This window comes from Amblyomma maculatum, chromosome 11, assembly GCF_055883805.1.
Source record: "Amblyomma maculatum isolate TAMU_Amacu chromosome 11, ASM5588380v1, whole genome shotgun sequence".
In the NCBI taxonomy this organism is placed as follows: Eukaryota; Metazoa; Arthropoda; class Arachnida; order Ixodida; family Ixodidae; genus Amblyomma; species Amblyomma maculatum.
Genome location: NC_139354.1, coordinates 14819898 through 14838462, shown reverse-complemented (window position 1 = coordinate 14838462; position 18565 = coordinate 14819898). Strand labels below are relative to the sequence as shown.

The 18565-nt window shown below is 43.8% G+C and overlaps 1 protein-coding gene across 1 annotated transcript in view; it reads right to left on the bottom strand.

Moving 5' to 3' along the window:
• The window catches only part of LOC146172913 (ubiquitin-like modifier-activating enzyme 1), a 49786-nt gene that overhangs the window by 18404 nt on the left and 12817 nt on the right, over positions 1-18565 (bottom strand). Inside the window, exons 6-13 of the mRNA XM_084584535.1 lie at positions 11415-11547; positions 10067-10164; positions 8877-9020; positions 8256-8426; positions 5232-5336; positions 3957-4037; positions 3184-3336; positions 846-1011 (exon numbers count right to left, since the gene is read on the bottom strand). Coding sequence (XP_084440661.1) covers positions 846-1011; positions 3184-3336; positions 3957-4037; positions 5232-5336; positions 8256-8426; positions 8877-9020; positions 10067-10164; positions 11415-11547 — 1051 coding nt within the window. The remainder of the gene's footprint in view (positions 1-845; positions 1012-3183; positions 3337-3956; positions 4038-5231; positions 5337-8255; positions 8427-8876; positions 9021-10066; positions 10165-11414; positions 11548-18565) is intronic.

Genomic DNA, 18565 nt, shown 5'->3' with positions numbered 1-18565 from the left:
GCATGATTCTTTTTTTTTCTTTTTTTTTTTTAGCAGTACAGTCGCCCACTGCATCTATCGGCTCTCTGAAACTCGAAAGGTGAGGTGGGGTGAGAACGAAAGCTTTTGCCTTCCAGGGATCTTGTACTTCGTTTGGGCCGCAACCACCTAACTACAAGGCTCATAAGCGAAGCCTTTGTCCTGAAGAATTTTCATCGGGGCCAATCATCACCGTTAACCTTGACCCATGTATATATACTTCTATCTTCGGTTGCAATGCAGTAAAGACATCGACGCCCAAACAGCGACATTTTTCCAACACATTCATAAAATCCAAGTTTCATTAACCCCTCTACAAACTACTTATAGTTAACTGCATAATAAGCTGATGGCTGCTTTCTTACGAGTGTCTGTTGCATCTAGCAGCGATTGCTTTTCTTTTTCCGTTCAGTTTTGTGCCCTTCTTGTCGCAATAAGGTGTCTGAGAGGCAATATAGCAAATGCAGTAAATACCATTTCTTGAAATTGTGAGTGGGGTATTATCTCATCGCTAATAATAACAATTTTAATTTGCCAATATCAAGGGTAATGTGCGTATCTGAAATGCAGATATATATTCGCGATCTTTTGAGGGGCTAGCTGATAAGTTGTGGCCATCAATTATGAGACTCTGCACGAAATTTTGCACATTCCCGCAAGTAATTAACCGCTACTATTTTGCAATGACCAAATATTGGATTGTCTTTCTTTGTAACCGACTCTACTATTTCGGCAAAAAATAATCCTATGAGTTTTCATGCCAACAAAACATTGCTTATGAAAGGGTTAACAGAAATTCAGAGACAAATTTTCTGATGCACACTCACGTGCTTCAATGTTGTCGAGCGCGTTTGCCACGCCGTCAAGGGAGCTGAAAAAGTCGTCAGTGTAGATGTTTTCTGTCTCTGGCCCCACTCGATTGCTGTGTGGTACGATTTTCATGTCCGGATTCATCGCGCGCACAGCATTCGCCGCCGTGTCAGCCTTCAGTTGCTGCGAGAGAACAGAAACGCGATAACAAATATTAAGAGACAGTGGGCATCAACCATACTCAATTTCAAAACAAAACAAACATCGAAGACACGGGACTAAAAACGAATAAATGTTGGGTATTAGTTATGTCTGCAGTTTTCTATCCAAGCTTAAGAACCATCTGGGAAGGATGAAAAAGGGGGGGGGGGGGCACTTTGGCTTAAAATATAGACCACCGATGCCTTTATCAGCGCTTGCTTATGAGTGCACACTGTACCAATCGTTCCTAAGTAATAGATGAAGAAGACAAAGATGTAGCCTAAGAAAACCCCCCACGAAGAACAGTGAGCAATGTGTCCCGAGTATGTACGGCGATAGGCGCAGCCGTTTTTTCATCGAATGATTATCAGTATATTCTGCACTCCACATTATCGAATGCATATTCCTGCGCTGGCCTTTTGCGCAGCTCTTGCTTATATTACTATAGGTTTGGTTTGGTTTGTGAGGTTTAACGTCCCAAGGCGCTTCAGGCTATGAGAGACGCAGTAGTGGAGGACTCCGGAAATTTCGACCACCTGGGGTTCTTTAAAGTGCACTAACATCACACAGCACACGGGCGCCTTGCTTTTCGCCTCCATCGAAAAGCGGCCGCCGAGGCCGGGATTCGATCCCGCATCCTTGGGAACAGTAGTCGAGTGCCGTAACCCCTGCTCCACCCCGGCGGGGCGCTAATAATACGATAGCATTTTGTTTTATATTAGATCGTTTCCTCAAAACGCGGAGCATGAATACTTTCCAAAGTAGAGGGCATTTTGGGGTTCGTCGATCGGATTTCATCAACAACAAGCATGCCGCTGTGCTTCTTCTCCTACAATTATCTACAATCTAATGTAATGCGCCAATCTCTTTCTGTGACCAACAACACTAGTAAAACAATTCTAAGCACGATTACTATACTCACTATTGCGACACTTGAACGCAGCTTTTAACCATTTTTGTGATGTGATGGGACGAAAATTTTGAGAGATGGTTGTATATATGTATATGCAGTTAAAAGGCACTCTTTTTCTTACGAGCCAAAGATAATTTCTCGGAAGAAGAGAAAGAAGAGCCACATGCGAGCGGTCACGAGCGAGCAACGCATAGCCTGTGCCTATTGTTTCACTTCTTCTGAGAACTTCTTTTTAGCTTGTGACTCTCATTCGCTCAGTTACACCGGCAACGACGCCAATGGCGACGCGACCCAACCGCCGGATGGGCACATACGAGCTGAGCTCTAAAAATAAGGCAACATTTTGCTCTACTTTCCTTGGTTTCAGAGAACGGTGACTGAAGGAACGCGCAGCACATATCTCCACCGAGGGACGTGCTTACCTCCATGACAAATCAGAAGTCAAAAAGCATATGAATCTGGTTCTGCAGAATTGCTCTACACCGAAAAAAAAAAATGACTACCGATTTAGCAGGGTCGGGTCAAATGCGAGTTAGGCGCGCCAGCTAGTATTTCGGTTTGAGGTCACACATACCCGGCCCGTAGGATATCTGGTATCTATGGCGGAAAACTACCCGCTATGTATACCACACTTTTAATCTGGTTTCGCCTATGTTCCGGTTCTGAACGGAACTTTTTTATAAGTCCCACTTATAGCTGGAACATAAAAAGCCCCGCAATAACTAAGCCCCACGAACGTTCCTGCGTGGGCTAGGGGTAACGTGTTTGCCGCTGGATCAAAGTGTCCATGGTAGGTTGGGTTCCCACCTCTAAAGTGCTAGCCAAGTTGGCAGCTCCTGCCAGTTTGGTCACGACATGCTCCTGATGCTTTAGTTATTTTCAAAACAACAAAAAGGTACAGGACATGTACGAGGGGTAATGAAGGAGACAAGATAAAAGCTGCTTCAAAGCCTTTATCCTGTCCCCACATCGCATCAGACAAACCACCCACCAATCAGTAACCACCTGCCAGCTACCACCTGATAAATGCATGCTTATGAGGAGGACCAGAAATGAAATTTTGCACTCGTCAGCTGCTTTTAATGGTTCTGAAAAACGCAAATACAACAAATTGCAGCGCTTATGGAAACTATGAGTGCATTCTAGAAAGTAACTGGAGCATCTGCAGCCCTGCGATTAGTATGCATCGTAGACTCTATTGCATGTCTCTTTGTTTAAGAGCACCGACAGACATAACTCACGCCGACGTTCCAAGGTCGAAACAGGAACTGCCGATTCAGGTTGGACCGCTCGATGATGTCCATGTCAGTGACGTAGACACAGCCACCTTCCACGCCCAAGCCCATCATGGCGAAGTTCTTGAGCAATTCGCACCCGATGGCTCCCGAACCCACCTGCGCAAGACAAACATACGTCTGCGGCGAGGACCAAATTGCAGACAGGACTTGTGCTTCCAGCTTAGCTTGTGGTGGTGCCAGACTACATGTTTGAGTGATTAATTTCATGCTCATAAACCTTATAAGAAAAAGCGCGAAACAGTGAAGGAGACAAGGATGCAGTAAACTTTAAAAACAGGACGTACGCTGGGTACCAAATAACCTTAGTCGGCCAAGAATGGAGACAAGCCGAAGCTTCAGCTCCTATTTGACCTTGAAAGACATAGACACTCAGCATGCTAGTGCGACTGCTCCGGCCACTCGTTATTTGGTTCTGCTCGCACCTTTGAGTCAGGCTTCCTGTCATGGCTAATACGGTTCACTAATAAAAATAACAAGGCGCTAAAGTGTTTAGAGTTGTATAGCCCCTGGAGCACTACAGAAGTACATAGAACACTGCAGTAACAGCCCACCTGGTCACACCTCGTGACCTGCAAATGCTTAGGAGACGTTTGGCTATTTCTCGCCAAAGTACAAAAAAAAAATGTTACAAGTAAAATTATACAGCTTAAGAAAGTAAATCTCTCACTGAATGAAGGTAATTGTTAATTGAAAAGGTGAATATAAGCATTCCTTACCACGAAGTACCGTTCGGATCCAAGCTTCCTTTGAACATCATCTCCAAAGATACAAGCTTGAGCTCCGTACCTCGTTTTTACCTGAACATCAGAGGGTGAATGGGTATGGGGGTTAAAATTCAAACTTCTGTATGTTCGGCGTGGATTGCCGACTGTCGTAAGACCAATGAGCCTAGACAATATAGAAGTAACAAATACTATGGTACTGGCTGTTTCGCCTTTATTATTCAATCAATCAATAGATCCTTCCTTTTCGACAAAACATAGAAGAGGGGACTAAACGCTCACGAGTTTGACAGAGGTTGTAAAGAAGTAAAGCAAAAAAGCGTGAAATATCAGCGTTTTCACACGAACAAAAAGTAGATAATATAGATAATAGAAAACACCGCGTAAACAAAGCAGCAGTTCATTGCAATATTGCAATGAATTGTTTATAAAGAGGACATAACAGAAAAAACACAAAAAATGGCACAATTTACAATGCGTGCAGCATCATCATGTAAACTTGCCTTTGAAAAAATGGTTAATGACATAGTTTGAACAACGAGAATTCAGATCATATTGTAGTCAAACTATTTAATAAACATTCCACAGTATAATACAAAGTTTGGTGCAATGCGCTGTAGGTGTTCACACCAGGCACATTTCTGTTGGTCTAGTCTGAATGATATGGGTTTTTACAAATTCTGCACGATAACAAACATTATTGTCATCACTCCGTGCAGTGACTTGCAAAATCATTTCGTGGCAGGATATTGCACCCGAAAAGCTGTCACGTCTGGATTAGCAATGAGGTGTGCTAGGATTTCATCCCACAGCCTGCTTTGAAGAAAGCACAACTCGTACAAATTTGCAATGCACATGATGGCCTGCACAGTTCTGCAATATTGTAAGGGAGATAGTAAGGTGACTAGATATGCCCGTGGTCTTTCGCCGTGCTATATACAGCACGAAATGGCGACTGTGACGTAGGTGCATAAAACTATATGTGTCACCTAATTAAACCCCGTACCTCGCCGCAGTATGGCTCACGAAATCGATCAGAAGCATTCGTTCTCATCCTTGACCATCTGTACCGCTCGCTTCCTACTCTTTAGGTTGAATCATAGTGCTTTCTTTCCATTTGATCTCACTTAACAGGCCGGACCCGTGGTGTCAACTGGTGTGGAGAGATGTGTGGCAAGGTGTGCGGCGAGATGTGCAAAACTATGCGATAAAGAAGTCAGTAAGCAATACCGAGCGACGTGTAAACAGGAGGGAATCAGAGAAGCTTACCAATGCGTTTGCGTTAGCCTCAGAAACATTGCCTGTCTGCGGAAGGCACTCGAGGGAGTCGAAGTAGAACCACTGCACGATTGGTGTGAACTTGCCACTGCAAGCCTGAGCAGGACGAAAAAACAAAACAAACAAAGACAGCAGAATTACACCTTCACTGCAATGGGGAAAGAAAATACAACAGCAAAATAAGTCTGCATGTTGACTCGCAAGTCTAGTTGTATAACTAAAAACACTTTATTGCAAAAAGAGTTAAAAAACAGCATCCCCAAAAAAGGATGGAACCCTCAGCCCAGGGCCGCAAAGCCAACGACCATCGCCTCAACCCAGTTTACTAGCCAGAGCTGGCTTGAGCCGAGGTTTGTCCAAGGCTGCACGCTTCTAAAAGAACAAGGCTTAATTCGCAGAAAAGCTTTTTATACACTCCCTGCCTGCTGTTAACGAGAAGTAGCACAAGCAAGCAAACCATATAATAATAGTTTAACGCAGTCGCATCAGCATTTCTTCCCTGGACAGGGGCAACTCCGTTTTTTTTTTTCATTTTCTGTTTTTGGTTGAATTACATTCCTAGGCATGTCCTGACTCCAACACACACACACACAAAAAAAAACCGTCTTTCGAAATTCCAATTATAAGTATTTTTAAAAAAGAAAACCAGCAGATCGAATCCGAAACTGATTTCACGGCCAGAAACGATGTCCCAGTTAACGAAATGGTGACGTCACACTCAGTATTAGAAAAAAACACTCGTACGTGCGTTGGATGGTGAAATTAAAGTATGGAAATCATGACGCACTGCATAAAATGTCTGAGGTAGTTCAATATAAGCCTCACAATTTCAGAATCACGCGGGAAGTGAACAGTAGCGCAGGTATACTGTTTGTGACGTCAGAAACTCAGTGTTGCCCGCAGAAATACACTCAACTTAAGCCATGAAAACGGCATATTTTAAAGTCGTGTGGCGCACGAACGAATAATCGTGCGGTGCCCAAATTTTGTAGAATGCGTCAGGACGGAGAGGAGAACCTAGAGTAAAATTTTTGATTATTCGAATGCAAAATTATTTCCGGAGTTGCTCTTTAAGGGAAATAACAGGTCATGGACACACTCTTGTGATATGTACTGATGTTTTTGCATTACAGAACAATGCTACCTGTGGCCACCTGTTACTGACAGCAGTAGGCGTTTGTCTAGCTTACGACCTGTGGCTATACCCTCGTGCCGACACTGCTACCTGCAATGAAAATCGTCGGCTCCTTCGCGCTTCTCAGTTGCTGCCCCTGCTCGAACAACTAGTAGTGGCTACAGCTTTCGAGTAATAAGCTCTATGTGATAAAGTTCGATCCTGGAATCAGTGGCTGCGTTTATGCAAACGCAAAAGGAAAAAGAGCGAAGTACATAAATTATGCTGACTGTAAACAATCCTATGGAGTCAGTCGCAACCTAGAGTACGGCACTGAAAAAAAACGAAGCACTCCCTTTGACCCAGAGAAAAGTTGCTTCGTGTGCTATAATGTATAGTTTAAAGCCAACTGGGGTCAAGGCTAGCCAGTTTTTCTTCATATTAAAGTATAGATTATGTGGCTTTTGCTCGTTATGTTTACATTCTCTATAAGCCATAAAATATGCTTTTTTGCTGAAGAGGATTAAATCTAAATTTGGTCATTTCCTTCTCGCTTCTATATTCAAACTCACGACTCCAAGACCCAAAACGCTTCTGTGATCCCCGCTTGGAAGTGGATAGCGACAGCTTCGGTGTTCCGTGTCAGAATAACTGTCATGACGTCCACGTAATATGCATGGAAAAATGTCAGACGACGGCAATACCTACATTCTATCTTGAGACCTTTCAAATACACGCAAAATCCACGCTTGCTACAGAAGAAGTAGCCTTTTATTATTGAAAAGCTGTAGTCCAGTGAGAGGGGTCAACTTCAACATTTCCCCCTCCCTTTGGCAGCAGCGTTGTCCTGGTTCAAGAATACGAAAATAACATAATTATAACGCGGAGTACAGCTACTGGGTGGTCTGCAAAAGTAGCCGGTTGGATTTAAAGAGAGGAAAAGCGTACCAGAGGATTACAAAGTCTGTTGGTAAGACGAGACAAGGAAACTTCCAGATATCTATTGACCCCAGCTAGAGCTAGTCAGGGTAAATTTGAAAATCAACGAGATAAGTAGATTGATTGATTTATAGGAAGGGAAAGGCGCAGTAACTGTCTCACTTGTTTTCTGTGGACACTTCAACCACGCCGTAAGGGAAGGGAGGAAGGTGGGAGAGAAGGTGGAAAGAGAAAGAGGAGCCGTAGTGGAGGGCTACGGAGCAATTTCGACCACCTGGGGATCTTTAACGTGTGCTGACATCGCACAGCACACGGACGCCTCTTCGTTTCGCCTCCATCGAAACGCAGCCGCCGAGGTCGGGTTCGAACCCGGGTACTCCGGCACAGTAGTCGGGCGTCTTACCACTGCACCCCCCCCGGCGGCGCATAAGTAGTGTTAGAAGCGGACGTATGCTGGCTAGTAATGGTGATGACAACATTACCGGTTTGCAGTCTCCGCAGGCTGCTGTTATACAAATTACCTAGCATCACGCTAGCCGTAAACATTACGAGGGACTTTAGCGACTAAAGTTGTGAAAGGCGTAAGCCTGAGTGCCGCATTTTGCTACGCAACTGGCACTAATTAGTAAGTAGTTAGTAACTTGTGAGGCATTCAAATTAAATAATTATAAATGATAATCAGTTAATAATTAGTGAATCGATTACTTATTCAGTCATCAATTAGAAACAAATTAAGCAATCAATAAACAAATTAGTCATTAATTAGTAATTGATCATTGATTAACATATGACTATATAAGGCATGCATTTGCGCATACTGTGGTGGTGCTCTGTGATTGGTCGAGACCTTTATGACGTCATCCCACCTCGGCCAATCAGAGTTGCCGCAAATGCGGGACACATCTTGTCCACGACAGCATGAGCCATTAAAGGCTTTGGCCTTAAAATGCGAACGGCCTCACCTTCATGATTTCCTGCGCTGCAATGGCTCCGACGACCGCTTGCATGGGACTCAAGGAACCCGCCGACGTGTAGGCGAAGCTGGAGAGAAGAGACTCGTCTAGGCTGGATAACGGCGAGGCTAGAGTAGCGTTCAGCTCACGGGCAAGAGACACGATTTCAGCCGCATCTTCCTGTGGCAAGGGAAATCACAGTGATTGTTTCATGTGCTAATGAAAAGTGCCTATGAGATCGTAGTCAGAAGTTCAAGAGTATTGAGATTGCTATAGACAGGTTACATTCGGAGCTGGTCGGTCTTGCAAATATTTCAACTCATTTTGTGCATTGTTACTGAATATATATTACTGTTTTATTCGCAGTAATAATCTTTTTGTCCCTTCTTATGCAACACTTCAAATCATAGAAGTGTAATATATCAAAACAAGAATAACACCTGAATTAGTTTGGGCGCAAAAGAAAGGGAGAACATAACAACGCAGGACTAGTGCCACGCTCCTGCTAGACTATAATAAACATGAACATACCTCAACTAGACCTAAGCGAACTCTTTCTACAAAAGGAATGAGGCTCTAACACAGCCACACTTATTCACTTCCACTACTCTTGCTGTCAAAGGTGAGTACCTTGTTCCAGGGTCTTGGCAACCGTGAATGCGTCTTCTGGAAGACGTGCAGAGCTTGGAAGCCCAAGTGCAGCGATGCCGAACGCTCGTTTCCGGTGATGCTCTGGAGGAAATCGGGCGCTGACAGTGAGTCCTTGAGGGTTTTCTGTGAGAAGATCCCCTTTTGAATCAGTTCACTTGTCTTTGCACATTGCGTATACCTCGCTTTGCGCATAACTCCGCGTATAAGAGAATGTTTGATTTGGTTTTCTGGGTTTAACGTCCCAAAGCGACTCTGGATATGAGAGATGCCGAAGTGGAGGACTCCGGAAATCTCTACCATCTGGGGTTCTTTAACATGCACTTACATCTACAGCACACGGGCGCCTTGCTTTTCGCCGCCATCGAAAAGGGGCCAACTTCATGGAAGAAATCTTGCTCCCTGAAATGTCTGCTGCAGGTGAGAACGACTACTCGCGCTTCTTTCCTCATTCAAATCTTGAGTAAGGAAGCTTCGGTGAGGTTATTTTTCGAGTAGCAGTGGAAGCTTGACCCGGGTTCCGTCGCGTACGTCCGGGTACAGAGCAATAACAGACCGTGCCAACAGCTTAAATAAACTTCAGAAACCTCCATAACAATGGGAAATCAAGAAGTGCTACCCTGGCACTCGTTATCAAGCAAAACTACAGAAATAAATGCGACCATTAGCTTTTAGGACGCACACATTCAATCAAGCGTCTGCTCCAGCAGTAGCAAAAGGAGTCACGTGATCCAACTTGCTCCCTCAGATCAACGCTAGCACCGTTCGCTCCACTGGTGAAGCTAGAAAGCGCGGGTTCGAGTCTCACTCACACCTTCACCTGTCTGCGTGTTTTATTTGTTCGAGTGCTGTTGTGGAGTGTATGTCCGAATGAACAGACAAAACTATGGGGACAATGAAAGAAATTGGCGAAGATGTAGCCGTTAAACGCGTGCTGGTAATAATTCCACTTCCCATTGCACCAGAGCGAGCGAAAGTACAACTAGATCTTATTGAAATGAGCGGCAAATTGTGTGCCGGGATGGGCAGATTCGCCCGGCTAAAAGGTGTGACACCTTGCCTTCTGCAACGAGCTGTTACCATTGACTCTTGTCGTATATTTCAAACGTGGTGTAACGTGGGTAGCAGAGCAAGAATATGATTTGCCTTCAAGCAACCGCGACGTTACTCACAAATTGGATGTCCTTGGGCATTTTGACCTGAGTTGCAAGGCCACCACGTCCAACGTCCTGGAACTGTGTTGTGTCCCCAACGCTGAAAGTGTACGGACCTGCCGCGAAAGTAAAACAAATACGGAGAAATTTGAAAAACGGACAATTTACATGCCTGTACTCGTGGCCAGTTTAAACCTTACGGTCGTGTAAAACATTACGCGATTAGCCTGCTTGCTATTTCTTACTATGCAATAATGCTAATAAGTTGCACTTCGTCACATTTCATTATTTTCAATTGTTTTGCAAAGCATTAAGAAACTCGCTATGTAAAAATAAAGTGAATATCGATGGCATTCCAATAGCTGGACGTGCAATAACATGAAAAGCGTTTGAAATCTCGGGGTGTGTTTTGTTAATGGCTCACAGGGTAGAATCATTAATTGGCAGGCCTACTCAGAGAGATGACACTGACGTTTTGGTGCCAAGAAGTGCTGCTCTTATCAGTCGAATTTACACATAGCAATTCATCTATGTCGCAGGTTGTGAAGAACCAAACAGGACAAATTTCCTTTCGAGCCATGAGGTTAGTACCTACACATGCAGATTACACGAAACAGAGGCACTCCAGCATGACGCCTATATGGACGCTATGCCCGACTGACATCTTAAATTGTCCATTCTTCTCTAACACACCGCAGTACTTTAGGAAGAATTGAACATATTCTTATTTTAGGGGCAATGTATACAGCCTTCACGCGCCAGCCACTGAAAATTTCAATTTTGGTAGACGGTACCCATCATGCTCTTTTTCCGATTGTGCTCTGGTTGGATATGAGCCACCCAACCCTAGTAAAATCTGGCTACATGCCAGTAGATTAGACTAGAAATGTCGCATCATTGTGAGAACACGCAGGTAGTAGTTGCATCTTCAATGACGCAAGATCTTGCATTACGACACTCTGATGCCATTGCCATAATCGCTTTATTGTTGACTCGACTCGTAAGGTCACCGTAGTAGCTAACCTGAACAGACACGACCCTTTTCTGGTGGTTTAAAATATATGCACAGTCTGTCAAAATACAGATAAATATTTTGGCTAAGAACACCAGTGTAGTCAGCATGTGCACGCTACTAATGCCAGAATATTGGAAGCGCACAGGGAGCGGAAATATAGAGGGCGATAATACGTGTTGGGGCTTACTACTAAAACGGCTGTATCGTTCATATTTTCTTATCGCAGTCACAGGCTACTCTTTGCTCCCGCTCTGTATGCCTGACTACAGATACACTTTCTGAGCAGTCTTGCTGATAATGAGTGGGGATATCTTTTATATTTATGTCGATTATCATACGCCGTTCCCTCACCGAGCTCCTTGATCTTCATGGGCAAGCACTCGTTGATCTCTGGCATGCCGTTCACTTCGGAGAAGACGACAAAGTCACCGTCCTCGAATCCGTGCCGCACCTCTTCGAGGCAGGTCACCACGGCCTCCTTGTCCTATCAAGGAATGGCAAAAAGCGGTAGAAGATATCGACGCACTACAGCAATGAATAACTTTTAGACCATGGCAATGATAGCAAGATATATGAGCAGTATTAGGCAAAATGCGGGCTACTGGCCAGACGCGAGTTCATAATACTGCGCACTGGAGTTGGACAACGCATATTTCATGCGTGGAGCATATCAAAAGGGGTTTGGTTTGGTTTGCTTCGTTTAAAGGGTTTAACATCCCAAAGTGTCATTACGGGTGAGAAACGCTGCGTTTTAGGTCTCCGGAAACTTCGACTCTGAGTTCTTTAACGTACACTGACATCACACAGTGGTGTCTTGCGTTTCACCTCCTTTCAAACACGGCCGCCCTGACCAGGATTGAACTCTTACCCTCAGCACCGGCAGACTGAGCCATTACGATGGGACCAACCTAGGCAATTTGTTACAAGAAAGCGAGCACCAGGAAAATAAAAAGCGGTCGGGGACGGGAAGAAATAATGTGGGGAGTGATGTGCTAGATAAAGGAGAAAGAGAGAAAGGGAGAAGTTCACAAGTAATGGAAGTTGAGTAATGGAAGGAGCCTCTACCCAAACAAGCTTTCATTGTCTGCAAAGATATGCTACAACAAAGAGATTGAAGTCAAACATTTTTGTTCATTAAATAGGTTCAGAAGGTACGGCAGAGAACACGAGCGAGTATTTAAGCGGGGAAGAGTGATGCAAAGAAGTGAGTGCAGACGCTATTGCGGCATGGCCGTAATCTCCTACGCCACAAAGAACGTTGCTAAGTAGGCCTGGTGGCCGTTTTCCCACCGGTGGAGAGAAGAATATTTAAATGCGGCATACAAGACGGAGCTGATTTCATTAGGGAACAGTCCCGTTCCGAACTTCCTGTGTATAAATGACACAAATATGAACGACCCAAGTCCTGACTGCTTACAGATGTGCCATCGCCGAGCCCGAAAGTTACTGATCTTGGCTAAAAGGCTTCAAAATATGTTAACGGGCGGGAAAACGAAGTCCGCTTTTCCAGAAGTCGTGTTTGCTTAACACCATAAGCCCCTTTGTGTTCTGACAGCTTAAAATGTCATGATGCTCAAATTCGATGGAAACAAAATTAATCAATGTACCCCGAATTGTGAAAGTTTAATAGCACCATTTAATCTCAAAAATGGCAAGGCGACATATCATGAGAGAATGAGGAGGCTTCAGGACTCGCAAGAACAGAACCACAGGGCAAATGCTGTTTTATCTTCAAGCGGCATACGGCCCTATCTATATCATGCTTACTAACCATTTCAGCATTTCAGGTTCTACCAGGAACCACAAAGCCGTAGGTAACGCTGTACAGCTTATTTTCACAATCAGCCACGTTTTGCCGACGGCAGACGAACTTCTTTGCCAGTGACCTCCATTCGACACGGTTCTGCACCCTACTCTACGTTCCTATATAATCTCACCTGTTAACCTTACACTCTCCGTCCCCCCTATTCGTTCTGTATAAGTTGTGGTCAACTCGGTACACTGCCAGGCGACGGGTTACTTCATTTTTCCCCAATCTGGTGCGCCGCCGAAACTGATATTCTGGTTAAGCATGAAATGCTTATAGCTCCCGTTGTCAAAGACCTTGCCGTGATGTTAAGCCAACACCGAGTGCGAACAAAGGAGGTCTAATGCTGGATCCCAAAGTCTCGAACGTGGCTGGTTCTATATATCAGCGCCCCGGGGTGCCAGTGCCATGGCCCTACGTGACCTGGACACATGCGCGTAATGTGAGGGCCGTGCGGTGGCCCTGGGCCCTTGAGCGTATTTGGGTTTGCTTGGTACGGTGGCTCCGCAAGGGAGGAAACGACAGAAGAGACAAAGAAAGCGGGCTATTCCGACTAGCGTCTACCGCCCCCAGGAGCCGAGCAGCCTAGCGATTAGCGGCGCATGCTTTTTCAATGGGCGCCATGCTGGCCGCGGCACTACCTTGAGAGAGCCTTTAATAATAATAACTCTTTATTGTATTTCATGCCGCGCCTTTCCCTTCCTGTGAACCAATTAATAATAATAATAATAATAATAATAATAATAATAATAATAATAATAATAATAATAATAATAATAATAATAATAATAATAATAATAATAATCAATCAATCAATCAATCTTTATTTAATGTGCGCAGGAACAACCATGTGGTCTTTGTGCTGCAGCACAAAAAAAAAATGAAAAAGCACAAACATGTTTACACACACAGAGAGAACACAAAAAAAAAGAAATAAATAAAACATGAAATGAAACTGAGAAGAAAAGTATCACGGAAATTAAGCAAACAATGAGTATCATCACTTATATACACAGTGAGAGAATTTTTTAGCACACCAGGAAATAAAGAAAAAAAAAAAAGAACGGTAGGTAGAAGAGGGGGAAAAAAAAAAAAAAAACAGATGACTGACATTGATTATAGTAATATAGAAATATACATAAAATAAACAACCATTCCAGGCGCAACAAGTGCATGGTACTTAAAACACAGGCTAGAAATACAGAATAATACAATAAAGAAGTAAAATTGAACAAGGGACAGTAAGATTCGAATATAAAGTTTAAAGTTGAAATATAAGCAAGAAACGGATAAAAAGTAGTTCAAGATACAGACAGCATTGAACAGGAGAAAAAGCAAAAAGTGAAGTAAATACAATTTAAGGCTAGAAAGTGGGAGTTATATGTGATAAAGTACTATTTAGAATACAACGCTACGAACATCCAATGTAAATGAACAGAGCGAGTTTTGGAAGATGTCAAGGTGAGGACAAAAAGAGTTAAATAACCACTGCATCCTGTCCAGAGGGGAGTGGGAATGAAGAGGAGAAACCTGAAATGGTCTGAATTCCCTCATGCTCTTTCGCGGAACGCGCAGTAGGATGTACTCTAAGAGCTGAGGGCACATAATGTGGCCATGAAGGAGTTTGTACAGAAATATGATATCAAGTCTGATACGACGGCAGTGAAGGGAAGGAAGATTCAGTTGGGCGCTCCTGGTGGAGCGAGAGGGGGAAGTTGCAAAAGGAAAGCGATAATGAAATATCCGTAAAAATTTTTTTTGTACTCTGTCAACCTTGTCCAAGTTCGATTTGCAAGTGCCATTCCAAACAACCGACGCATACTCCAAGACCGGGAGGCATATGGACAGGTACAGTTTTAGGAACGGAAGTGGAGTATGGAACTCTCTCGAAAGTCTGCAAACGAATCCGAGTGTGCGCATAGCCCGCTGAGCAATGCGTTTAGTGTGAGAGGAGAAGCTGAGGGTGCGGTCAAAAAGTACACCAAGGTCATTAATTTCATCAACCCTATCCAACAGCACAGAATTGACAGAATAATGGTAGAGAAAGCTATGTGTTTTACGAGTAAAGGACACAACCCTAGTTTTGGAAGAATTGAGGGTAAGTCGATTCATCGCACACCAATCAGAAAAAGCAGATATGTCCGATTGCAACAACACGCAATCTTGAAAAGAATGTATTACCTTGAATATTTTTATATCATCAGCATAAAGAAGAAACGAGGAGTTCTTTATCGCCGAGGAAACATCATTAATAAAAACGGAGAAGAGAAGCGGGCCTAGTACTGAACCTTGAGGAACTCCACTCGTTGCAGGGTAAACGAAAGAAGTCTGTCCATTGACACTGACAAAGCAGAAGCGATCAAGGAGATAGTTGCGTAGGAGGGCTACGAGAGAGACTTCAACGCCAGAGAGTAGAAGTTTTTCAAGAAGTAGTGAGTGAGTGACAACGTCGAAAGCTTTGCTCATATCACAGTACACAGTGTCAACCTGACCCCTCTGAAGGACTGCTGCAGAGGCATACGTCATAAACGTGACTAGGTTGGTGGAAGTAGAGCGACCCGACATGAAGCCATGTTGATTCGGTACTATGATATGTTTGAGATGGAAGGAAAGTACGCTGTGCAAAGCTAATTCGAAAAGCTTAGAGGTTGCACATAGAAGAGAAATCGGACGATAATTGGAAACATCAGTTTTGTTTCCAGACTTGAAGACAGGAAACACGCGTGCCATTTTCCACACGCGAGGAAAGGCAGCATTTTTTAAACAGTTATTAAATATGGCAATCAGTACTGGTACGAAGATATAACTGAAGGCTTTTATTATGGCAGCTGGAATGCCATCAGGTCCAGGAGACAAAGATGGTCTCAGACGCTTAAGACTCTCAGTTATCAACTCCTCGTCAAAGAGAATGGAATTAGATAGTGCACCAGATGGGAGGCAAACGGAATCACAATGTGGATGTTTGTAAACGGAGGAAAAATGTTGGGCAAAACTGTCGGCAACATCCCGAATTTCCGAACCCTGAGAGTCAACTAAGCTGATACTTAAATCTGATTTAATGGAACGCTTGCGAACGTAACGCCAGAACTGACTAGGACGATTTGAGGCATACCTCTCTAAAGACTCAAGATAGGAGTCGTAGTCCCGCTTGTATAAGCGTTTGCAAAGAGAACGCACACGGCGAAACTCATCTGCCCAATTGTGAAACCCAGGGCGTTTCGCTTTACGATGGGCCCGTTCCTTGAGCTTTAACGCCGTTATTAGTTCCCTTGAAAACCAGGAAGGGAACTTCCTACGCGTAGGAGTATGCAAAGGTATGTACCGACGCATACCATCAAGAACTATTTCTGTAAAGCGACTGACTTGTCCATCTGAATCATTAATGTCATTTAAAAGGGACCAGTCGACGGAAGAGAAGAAATTGAAAAGACCGACATAATCACCACGTGCATACGCGAAACGGGGCGAATTCCCCACCCGATCTGAGTTAGTAGAAGGTGAGGCAGAGACAGCAGTAGTAACTAGAAGCGGAGGGTGAAATTTGTCACAGCGAGTCAGCGGTATGTCCGAACTCGAGACTCGAACACTTTCAAAATTCGATAGACAGATGTCAAGAATATTACCGCAACAGTTTTCAATGAAATTGTGTTGCTGCAAAGAGTTAAAGGCTATGAAATCAAGTAGAGAGTTACACTTACTTAATATGTAATGATTGTTGTGAGAAGAAATAATAATAATAATAATTTATTATTATCATTATTTAATATTATTACCCTTATTTATATGTTAATAATAATAATAATAATAATAATAATAATAATAATAATAATAATAATAATAATAATAATAATAATAATAATAATAATATTATTATTATTATTATTATTATTATTATTATTATTATTATTATTATTATTATTATTATTATTATTATTATTATTATTATTATTATTATTATTATTATTATTATTATTATTATTATTATTATTTTTCCAAGATGGCGCCCAGTAAGGACGCATGTGCGCTGTGCTCCCGCCCGTTTTTTGGCAAGCAGCAGTTTTTACGATGTGCCGACTGTGCGAAACGTGTTCACACGAAGTGCGTCACCTGGGCGGATGACGAGCTGCAACTTCTGAAGTCCGGCTCTCGGCCATTCTTGTGTAATTTGTGTGCGTCGTCGTCGTCTGACGGTGTTAGGCTTAGCGACGGTGGTGCTAGAGTCCCTGGTGCCCCGCTCCTGCCCAGCCACCCGACCGGTTTTCCCCCTTCAGCCGCGACCGGCGAACATGGCGGTGAGTTTGCCTCGCTACGGGCTCTCCTCCTCGACGCGCTTGAGGGAATCTCTTTTCTGAGCGATGAGGTTGCCCAGCTACGGGAAGAGAACGAGCGCCTTCGTGTAGAGAACTCGCGGGCTTTCGTACAACAAGCCGAGGTTATCGCCTCTCTACGTGCCGATGTTCACGGCCTACGCCAGGAGCTTGTGCGGTGCGCTGCTTCGCAGTGTGAGCGTCCTCTCGTCGAGCGTCCTCTCGTTGTCTCCGTGGGCAATCCTACCCGTGAGGAGCAGCCATCTGTGGACTACTCCGCCGCTCTTCATCGAGGGATGACTACTGGAGATATTACCTGTTCATCTTCTGCCTCTGCTCCTCGCCGTGCGGTTGACTTACCCAGTGCGATGAAGAAGCACCGAAGTCGAGCCATTACTGGCGCATCCAGCTCATCTGTCCTGAACGTTGCCATTTACCAAAAGAAGCGTCCGAAGACTATTTTCGTCTCTAAACTCAGTCCCGATACTACATCGGTAGACCTTACCAACCATCTAAAATCAGTGAATATTACTCCCATTTCCTGCCGGCAGCTGAAAACAAGGTACGACTCCTACTCGTCCTTCCATATTGAAATTGATGAAGAATCCTACAGTAAGCTTGTTGAGCCTTCGATGTGGCCGATGGGCTGCATATACAAGGACTTTCGTGGGAAGCTTTACGACGATATGCTTCATCCCTCTGAACTGACGCAAAATTGCAGTGGCCCCTAATTTGGATATCTATTATCAAAACGCCCGAGGTCTTCGGACTAAGGGATCAGAATTTTTTTCTAGCGTCTTGTCCTCTTGTTATACCGCTGTTGTGGTTACCGAAACCTGGCTGTCAAGTGATATTCCTTCCAATGATTTCTTTCCAAATAATTACTCTGTTTTTCGTAGCGACCGCCCTGAAACAGGTCCCAAATCAAGAGGAGGTGGAGTGCTCATTGCTATTGACAGTTTTGTGAAGTGTGTTCGACGTTCCGATCTGGAAACTGTTGAAGAATGTGTGTGGCTCGAGCTCACTTTAAATCGATATGAAAAACTTTTACTTGCAGCTTTCTACATTCCTCCGAATCTACCTCCTTCAGCCTATGATGATGTTCTGCTCTCAATCGAACATGTTATAACCCGTCATAGCAAACACAAACTTCTTATTTTAGGTGATTTTAATACTCCTGGTATCAACTGGAACTCACTTATTTCTTCTCACAACAATCATTACATATTAAGTAAGTGTAACGCTCTACTTGATTTTATAGCCTTTAACTCTTTGCAGCAACACAATTTCATTGCAAACTGTTGCGGTAATATTCTTGACATCTGTCTATCGAATTTTGAAAGTGTTCGAGTCTCGAGTTCAGACATACCGCTGACTCGCTGTGACAA